Raw genomic sequence first — 10,372 nt, 5'->3', positions numbered from 1 at the left:
ATATGGCTTAAATACTTACAATCATATTATTCTTGTTTTCTACATTGACCTTGATTCTAATCCATTTACCCATTTACAGTCACTCTTTTCTTTCATGTCTTTAAAACCATAATCTCCACTATAGGAAAGAAATGAACACATGCAGTGTACTCAGGCAACTTTGCCACACACTTTAGATTCATGTCCTAAAGTCACACTCTCCAAGTCTCCCAAGAAAATTCTGAAGCCTCCTTCCAAAGGTATCACTGCTCTATAGCATTGTTTCTTCCAGTTTTCTTGTAACTGTTAGTGTAAGCTGTTGTCTTCATATATATAAAAAGTGAGCTTTTCACATAGAAGGCCTAAGTTAGATTACAGCAAACACAACCAATCCTTCACAATTGGTAGTGACATCTCCATACTGCTGGGACTTCTCCTGCAACTGGACTCCAGTATCCATGATGACCTTTCCTGGGCTGTCTTCAGGGACTCTGGCCCAGTCACACAGTGGCAAGCCTCAGCTGCTCTCAGTATCCTTTCATGCCTTCAAGATCAACCCCACCTGGGTGACCCTTACACTGCCAAGTTTATTCACCAGTGTGCAGTACAAACTTGGCCTCCTTTGGAACACGACCACTGTGTACAAATTCTCTCTGCAGAAGATTTCACATCAGTGAAATCTTTTCTTTCCCCCTCTCTCATCTCTTTCTAGTCTTCTTAACTCTAACCATAACCCATCCAGCCCTACTCCCAGTCTCCTCAGAAAAAGGGGCAGTCTCCCATGGATATTAACCATCCTTGCTATATCAAGGTGCAGTAAGATTAGCTCCTCTTCTTTCATAGAGTCTAGGCAAGGCAGCCCAGTTAGTGGAAAAGTATCCAGAGACAGGCCCTGTAGTCAGAGACAGCCCCTACCTCCAGTCTGGTAGTTCCACATGAAGATCCAGTTACACAACTGTTACATTTTTGCAGAGGTCTTAGGTCTGTCCTGTGCATGCTCTCTGGTTGTCTATTTAGTCTCTGTGAGCCCCTATGGGCCCAGGTTAATTGGTTCTGTAGGTTTTCTTGTGTCTTTGACTCCTCTGGCTCCCTCAATTCTTTCTCCCCAGCTCTTCCTCAGGATTCTCAAAAACAAAAAATCAAACAAATGAACAAACAAACACAGCCACAAAATTTTAGAATCACAATTTGTCCTGCCAACAAGATGTCTAAGGATAAAAGACGGAGCAGAATGTGAAAGAAGAGTCAGTAAATGACTAGCCTAGCTTGAGACCCATGCCATGAAATGGAGCCTAGGCGTATTAAGGATATTCCACTATACTTACAGACAAGCGCCTCACACCAATGTCATCAGCAAGGTTTCACCCAGCATCTGATGGAAACTGACATGGAGACCCACAGCTGATCTCTTCCTAATTGTGACAAATCTCGCAGTTCCAGCTCACCATCATCGAGTATTCTAAAAGTTTCACATTAGTGATTCTGACTTCTTAATCACAAGCAGTTCTTTATCCCTAGCTTAGCAGAACCACATAATTCAAAATAGGATTATCTGATCATGGAAATCACTTCCATTCAGTCTTTTTACATTTTATAGAAAATTTTTATGATAATATATTGTTATATGATAGTAGATTTCTGTGAAGCTTTTCCATATATTCTTCCTTTTTTCAACTGGTTCCTCCTCCTCAGACTTCTACTTAATCTTTAATCTCTTTTTGCCCATTACAGATTTCCTTAAGTCCTCACACCTCACTCCACACTACTCAACAACTCTTGTGTTGTACTGTCCTTCCCCCTTCTCTATAATGGCCACTATTTTCCATATATTGTCATGAAATTTTATTATTTTTAAGAATTGTATTTCCTTATGTACATGTTTCAAATATTTTGATATTTATGTAGTATTTCCTCATATTCTAATGAGTGTCAGATTTTTATTTTTGAAGCTGTATTGTCATTTGAAAAGTTCTTCCAGCATCTCTCTCATAACTATAAAACATGCACATGTTTATGATTTATTATTTATCTTTCATCAACAATTATAATGGATACATAATGAAAATGTATTACATGTGTACAATGGACTTTTGTTGGCTATAAAAATCAATGACATTAATGATAAGAAATGATAATATGAATGTGTCTAGAAATCATTACATGACCCAGATACAGATAAACAAATAATGCATTTTATCTTCTCATATGTGGATCTGACCTCATATGTAGATCTTAGATCTGAAAGTGTGTGTGTGTGTGTGTGTGTGTGTGTGTGTGTGTGTTTGTGTGTGAGTGTGCACACGTGCATCTGTTTACCTGTGATAAAACTAGAAAAGAACCACAAGAGTGAAAACAAGAGAATAGGGGTAAGGAGAATCATGGGACACATGCCACTTGAAAGTGGAAAACAATGACAGATATTCAGAGTACAAGGATACTAGGTGGGATGGCATGATTAAGGATGGGCAAGAAGATGAAGGAAGGTTAGCAGAAACAGATTATTTTTGAATAATATAATAAAACCTAATGCTTTGCAGACTAATTTCTTTAAATTAAACAGAAATAATATTCTTAGAGCTCTTTTGTACAGTGTTTATCAGTTAAGAAGACATGCATTAGATGGTGAAAGTACTTTTAATTTTTTCCCTGTTTTTTCTTTTTTTAAAAATTAATTTATTCTCATTAAATCTCAATGGTTATTCCATCCCTTGTATCCTCCCATTCTTCCCTCCCTCCTATTTTCCCCTTATTCCCCTCCCCTATGACTGTTCCTGAGGGGGATTACCTCCCCCTGTATATGCTCATAGGATATCAAGTTTCTTCTTGGTAACCTTATACTCATTAAGTGGTTTTAATTTTTACACCTATTTTTTGTTATATTTCATATGTGTATCTTTGGCATGCATGCCAGAGAGCGTGGATAGACATCAGAGGTCTTCTTTGTAGAGTTTGTTCTCTATTTCCTCTGTCTGGTTTCAGAGATCAAGCTCATGTCACCAAGCTTAGCGGCCAGAATCTTTACACACTAAGCCATCTTACCAACCTAAAGACAAAGTCATTTTAAATAATAACTATTTTTTGTCATCTAAACCCACGTTATTCATTACAGACACAAACATGGAAGCTCAATGTGAGATGCCTAACTACAGCCAGGACTTCCCAGGCTCGGCAGCAAAGCTTCATCTAAGGCTTGGCTTGGCCCAACACTCTTTATACATGGAATAGCCCATACCAAGAGTCATGGCTCCAACCACAAAGCCCTGGGCCGCCACACGCTTGTGGATCAGGTGAATGGAAATCCTCATATTTCCCCTGCTCTTCAGTTTGTACAAGCCATATGCAACGATCACTGTGAACCCTGCCATTCCAATGGGGACAAATGGTGTCTCTAGCTTTCCGAATAAACTTAGACTCCCTGACCTGCAGCATATGAAGAAAGAGAAAGGTCTGTGTTGGTTGACATTGTGATTTCTTGTAGAGTCTTCGGACATCCGTTGCCCCTTCCTGTCCTGCCGGCTTCTGGTCATGGATCCCCCTGAGACCCATAAATAACTATTTTTGAAGATAGCTATAATGCTCTTTTCAAGAAAAGTAACTTTATATAGTCAGATTTCTTTCTCAAGCTTATAACTCTGAACAATTGTGCTGGATTGCTTTACATCAACTTGACAGAATTTGAAGTCATCTGAGACAAGAAAACCACAATTAAGAAAATGTTTCCACAAGTTAGGCCTGTAGAACATTTTCTTAATTACTGACTGATGGAGGAGGGCTCATCTCATTGTGAGTGCTGTCATCCCCGGCCTAATGGCCCTGGGTTCTATAATAAAGCAGTCTGAGCAAGCCATGATGAGCAAGCCAGTAAGCAGCACTCCTCCATTGCCTCTGCATCAGCTCCTGTCTCCAGGTACCTGCCTATTTGATTTCTTGTCTTGATGTTCCTTAGATTGATAAGTAGCAATAGGTAAGTGCAAGCCAAATACTCCCTTTCTTCCCCACCTTGCTTTTTTTTTTTTTTGTCACGTGTTTCATAGCAGCAATAGAAACCCTAACCAGGACAGCAACAAACCTGTAAGTGACAAACACTACGAAAGCATTTGTGTACAGAGCCTATGTAATAAAGAAAGATATGAATGAGAAAAATGTATATTTGCTTCTCGTTGTTCGTTGAGCTCCTACTACCTCTAACAGAGCCTTTACTGCACGCCACTGTTGGGACAACCATTTGTAATCAATAAAATTTGTCTCTATTATGCAGATTTAAAACTACTGAGACCTAGACTACTTTGTGCTTATAAATCTTGCCTAAGGTGTAGTAAGTAATATGATCAAAGCAAATTTTCACAAGGACCTTGGGATGCCTCTCTACACTTTAATACTCCTCCTCTCCCTTGAATTAGTCACTTGGTGAGGTTTGAGGACATTGGTCTAAGTCACTCTAGACTCCTTCCATCTATGGAACGCACAGCTATAAAACGGTGGTAGAATGGAGCGCTTCACTTTTACAATCACTGCACAGAGTATTTTGAAACCTTCAATTTCTCTGTGCAAATTTTGGACTCCCATTTTAGAGCATTAGCTGTACAGACATCCTGTTCTCCATCTTGCAAAATGTCTTCAAAATGCACCACAAAGTTAACATTTTGTCCCTAAAATAATATTTACTTCACTATGCATTAAGACCTCACATCTGGCAATCCATCGTGTGTACTCTGAAGTAAATTATTCACTTTCTGGTTTCTTCACTCTTAGAGCCTAGAGATTTCATGTCTTTGCAAGACCCGTAGATAAGTGCTGGGTTGCCAGCCTTCATAGATTATGGGAGGTAGGGGAAACTTCAATGAGTGGACCCCAGTGAGTGGGGATTAGGTTACTGTTCTTGCCCTTGGAGAGGTTGTTAGAGCTCTCCCACTCCTCCTTTCTCTTTTAAGCCCCATTTGGATTAGTATCTTAGCCCCGCCACCCCACCACATGCTACCCACTGTAAGATTTGTCCTCCTGTTTGTCAGCTGAAACTTTCATGATTCTAAAGCAAAACTATTCTTTTCTCCTTTCCATTAAAATGGACTTATTTCTCAAAATCATTATAACTATGAAAAGCTAAATGATTTCTATAAAAGAAGTAGCTAAATCCTAAAATATGGCATATTTTCTGTATCCATAAAGAAGATATATTCCCAAGCCATATTTCACATAGGAATGTTATGAAAGTCAAATAATAAATTTAAGTGGTAACCAACACATTCAATCTTGTGAAAGTCATATCTAAACATGAAAACTCCTTGGTAGCATTTATGAAAAATACAACATCAAGAAGAAAATTTCCTTTTACTTTCAGGAGAAGAAAATTGAATTCACCTAAACTAGAATGTTGAGCACAATAAGTCCTGTGATATCAATGTTTAAGCTTTTACAGGACTGATTTTACAGCCACTCCATGGTCCCTAGGGCCTAATATAACATGAGTATGGATAATGATTTATGTCTTATATATTAAAACAAACTACGTACTCTAAAATAAAAAGAAATCCATCCATTGTTTTCTTATAGTGTAAGAAAATCATCCTGAAATACTTGCAAATTTCTTTATATATTCAACAAAACTAGACTACAACAATTAAAGAGCATTCTATTTCATCAGGCTCTAGCATGCTCACAATTTCACTCAGCCATGCTCCAACACTACAGAAAGTGAAACAAGCTTGTGATATATCCAATTTCCAGAAATCAGATAAAAGTTTTTGATAACCAAAAGTAATGTAATATACGTAGGAAAGTGTGTTTGTAGTATCTCTGGCTTTGTTGTTCAGCCTTCTCTCAGTGGTACTAGGAAATGCTTCAAAGTCCTATAAAAACACAGTATAGCTGGTGAAACTAATAGGTTGATGTAAGTGGAAATTCAATATAAACAGGTTTGACAAATGTGAGGAAATTTAGCATTGAGCCTGTGGGATTTTCCACAAGACATTTAAATTTGATTGATAGACAAGAATTGTATATATATGGATTCAATACAAGTGGGTATCATGGCATCATAAAAGAAGTATTATCAACTAAAAAGTTACAAAATTCTTTCTCCTGGGCATTGGATTCACAGTGTCTTTTTAGCTCCTAAAGTTAACCACTACAGTTGTTTGTTGGTTTTTTTAAATCTAGTTTTGATGTGATTGTACTACTTAACTTGTTCCTGGCTGAACAGCTTCAAAGTCACACTTTTCATCAAATACGCATTTGGTGATGCACCCTAAGGACAACTGTTCCTTACCACTTTTTGTATGATTAAAGTTTAATTTTGAGTGCTGTCTTAAAATTCAGTTAAATGAAGTGTTTTTCAGATTTGGCTCTAAAAAAGTCTCTCCATGGTTTCGATATATTCTTATACGTATCTTTTAGGTCTAATATGATGAAATGAAATGAAAACTGTCTTTCAAAGTAATATTTTATTTTATTTATTCACAATTTTATTTTCTTTTAATGAAAATAGAGTTTTTCGATACAATATATTCTGATTGCAGTTTCCCCTCCCTCAGCCCCTCTAAGATTCTCCCTTCATCAAAAGTTATATCCTTTCTGTCTTTTCCTAGAAAACAGACAGACATCGAAGGAAAAATGATACAATAAAATGAGATAAAACAGAAACAAACAAATGGCAATAGTACAAAATGAACAAAGAAAATTTTAAATAAATATGGCACTTTTATTAAATGTTAGAAGGTTGTTTAATACTTTGAAAGGCATGAATTAAGAAAAATCATGTCCCCATCCAATGGTATTAAAAATAACTTTTGATCAAATATGTTACATTGGCCTTATTTTCTGGTTGTTTAATTTTTTCCTTTCGACACCTTAGAAATAAATGTGTATACTGATATTTTTTCTGTTATTTCAAAATATGTTTATCAAATATATTATTTTCAATATTTATTATTTTAAATGAAGACATAATTTGTTATTATTATTATTATTAGTGTGTGTGTGTTTGTGTGTGTGTATACACGGGTGCTTATGCCATTGGCGGCCAAAGTAGTGTCTAGGATGTCCTGGAGTAAAGTTAAGGGAGATTGTGTACCACCCAATGTGGATCTGGGAATGGAACTCCAGTTCCCCGAAAGATAAGCAAGTGTTCTTAACCACTGAGTCATATCTTAATCCCTTAAATATTTATTTTAATAATTTTAATTAATTATAGCAATAGCATATATTGAAAGCACTGATTCTCAATAAAAATAGAACATTAAGTTTGATTATTATCTGAGTATGAGATTCACACTGATTTGAAACTTTCTTAAAATAAGTCAATTAAATTTGAGTATTAAATACACTGCATGCTCAATTGCAAATTTTGATTTATGCATGAACTAGATTAAGGATTCAGATTAGCTAATAATTAACTGTTGACAAAATGTGGGGAGATATATGCTTCATGAACTTATACAAGACATGGAGAAAGAAAATGGAAAGGGAAGCAGAGAGAGAAATATATCTTACTTTATGTGTACATTTGACTAAACAATGCTTAGTGAATTAATGCCTAAGAATTCCATACTTAATTGCAATTAAATTTAACATGCTGAAAACATTTATGCAAATTATAAAATAAATTTCTATTCAATTTGAACTTTTCTGTGTTTTTACTGGATTAAATAAAATTCACACAAAGTTATGGCTCATTACATAATACTTTTAATAAAATATATGGAACAGTTTACAAAATTTCTTGGCAACTATTCAATGTTTTTATGATATATTTTCTGAAATATCTTAATACTCTGAATGAAAACCAGGGATTTTTTTTTTACTATCCCTCATTATGGAATTGATCTTGTAGAATTAGAGAATGCATGAAATATAAATAATGAAAATTAATTTAAAGACAAAACATCATTTCAGTATTCAGTCTGTCTGAAGTTTGGCAGACTGGGAACCTGGGTTTCCTTTTCCCCATTCCTCCATTTGATACTTTCAATTACTACTCATTTTGGCTGCACAGCCAACTGCAGTAACTGTGACAAAGGTTTCCTGTCTCCTCTGTCCTGCTGCCTCCCATTCTACAGAAACAATGTGATAAATTCTTGCCATCCATGTCCACATAAATTTTATTTGAATACAGGGTGATTCTTTCTTGTAACTCAATACAGAACTTTTAAGCAGTCTCTACTTGCAACATCTTTTAGCACTCAAAATGTTTATGTAACCATTATCCTACAAATATAATAGATATACAAATCAAACTTTTATCAATAATGAATCATGAAGAAATATAAATAAATGGTTTCTTGATAGATATATAATTCTATCATTTGTTAAAATGAAAGAATTTTTACTACTGAAATAGATGTACTCTTTTATTTTTACACAAAAAATTACATCTCTGGAGAACATTGAATACTGATCTGAACATAAACTATCCAACATTTCTCAGCATTGATTACAGTTTAACTTTCATAACAACCAATGCTGAGCATACCACTAGATAACTATATGGTATAAAAGGCAGAAGTGTGCTTAGGGAAGTTTCAGAAATTGTTGGAAATTCTGTCCTAATCACAAGTGAGCGTTCATTAAAAAGTTGGCTTTTTATGAAGCACAATCCAAAATTCAAACAATAATTAAAATCGAACAATAATACAATGCATTCAATGGATATTAATTTGATACATGCTGAGGAATGATGGCAGGGGAATATTTATTCTTTGTTTCCTGTAATTTAACCAAGATGTTACTGTAACAGCAGAAAGCAGTACAGAAAGAAAAAAGTGACTTTCTAAACAGTGCACATCGTCTCCCATCTGAGCCCAGTTCTTCAGCATGAGCAGTATGCTCCGAACCATGGTTTCCAGGAAATATCACTGTGAGAGGCACAGACTAGCACCTGCCACCACTACCACCAATGTCTTTACACATTTGGTTTTCAAGTAATTTTTGGTTTCTGTACGTTCAGAGACCTTCCTCCTCTGCCAGATTTCATGCGTTCTACCACCCAGGCTCTACCATACTTTACTGAGCTGTGGTTTGAAGGATGATACAGTTATTGGTTGGAGATAATGTTTTGGTTTTCCTTTTAAAGTTTTTTTACTGTATTTTTTTTCACTTGGATCATTTTCATTGCACATTCATTTCTATCTTCAATGTTATAGGATTTAAAGTATCAGTATTTAAACTGAAGGTCACACAGATTCTTCTTTCTTCCCACAGGTCATGGGGAAATTGAACTAAGCAGAGCCAGAGAAGTTAACTGTCAAGAACAAGACAGCTTTAATTCACCACTGTCTGAGGGCTTCATTCAGCCATACTAGGCCTAAAGCTTTTCAGGCCAACCGTACCAGACTACACACTCATTTTAGGCTAATAAGTTGGTTTAGGTTTCAGTCACTTTCTACCTCAGGAGAATTAATATTGTATTCATTGTCTTAATACACATGATGACAGGATACTGTGTTAGCATCATATACTATCATAGATGGTTATTATCAAATTGTTATTCATGTGATCTTTTATTTGCAAAAATAAGCAATATAGGGTCTAGTTTAAATATTTTAATGACTTCAATATGTATTTAGTAGCCTTTTCCATCCATTATTTTATATGTGTATTTATTTATTTTTCAGCTGTATGTAGAATTCATTTGCCTAATAAATTTATTTATTTTATATGATTTTTGATATCACAAGCTATATATATAATTATAAAATGTATATATTTTTTCTATATATATATCTCAGAGTTCTTTCAAGTTAGCGAAATTTGAGGAGGAGTTGTAATTTAAGTAAATGCCAATTGTAATATTATTCTAAACCTAAAAAAAGAAAGAGGGAAAAGAAAAACTTAAGTAAAAAAATGAGGGTAGGAATGATCGTAGCAACTTAGGGCCTGAGATAACTATGGGAGAAGACAAAACTTAGGCAAACTGAATTGCTAATCATTTTCTTTTTTAAAATATATTTTATTAATTTATTCATATCACATCTCAATTGTTATCCCATTCCCTGTATCCTGCCATTCCTCCCCACTCCCATTTTCCCCTTACTCCTCTCCCCTGTGACTCTAAGAGGGACCTCCTCCCCCTGTATATGCTCATAGGGTATCAAGTCTCTTCTTGGTAGCCTGCTATCCTTCCTCTGAGTGCCACCAGGTCTCCCCATCCAGGGGACATGGTCAAATATGAGGCATCAGAGTACGTGTGAAAGTCAAACCCGCTCTCCACTCAACTGAAGAGAATGTCCTGTCCATTGGCTAGATCTGGGCAGGGGATGAAGTTTACTGCACGTATTTCCTTGGCCAAGGGATATGTTCCATGAAAGTCTTCACTTCCCAGGAAAGTGGGACAGGGGAAGGATATCCTATTGGGACTCTAGGTAAGAGAAGAATGGGAGAATGGGGAAATAGAAGGATC

General features: G+C 35.7%; 1 protein-coding gene and 1 long non-coding RNA gene across 2 annotated transcripts in view; one reads left to right on the top strand and one right to left on the bottom strand.

The window, feature by feature from the left end:
- The window catches only part of LOC311600609, an 82,903-nt gene extending 73,305 nt beyond the window's left edge, over nucleotides 1-9,598 (top strand). The window contains exon 4 of the long non-coding RNA XR_014780288.1: nucleotides 9,175-9,598. This is a non-coding gene — a long non-coding RNA (uncharacterized lncRNA). The remainder of the gene's footprint in view (nucleotides 1-9,174) is intronic.
- On the bottom strand, nucleotides 2,771-4,165 carry LOC311600604 (HIG1 domain family member 1A, mitochondrial-like). Its single transcript, XM_084787535.1, is given in 3 exon segments — nucleotides 2,771-3,369; nucleotides 3,371-3,390; nucleotides 3,392-4,165. Coding segments are annotated over 3 exon segments (282 nt in total). The 5' UTR covers nucleotides 3,443-4,165; the 3' UTR covers nucleotides 2,771-3,158.
- Nucleotides 9,599-10,372: the final 774 nt, after the last annotated feature.

This window comes from Acomys minous (assembly GCF_964271855.1).
Source record: "Acomys minous genome assembly, chromosome: 1".
Taxonomy (NCBI): Eukaryota; Metazoa; Chordata; class Mammalia; order Rodentia; family Muridae; genus Acomys; species Acomys minous.
Note: the sequence above shows the minus strand (reverse complement) of the source record. Positions and strands in the feature narration are given on the sequence as shown.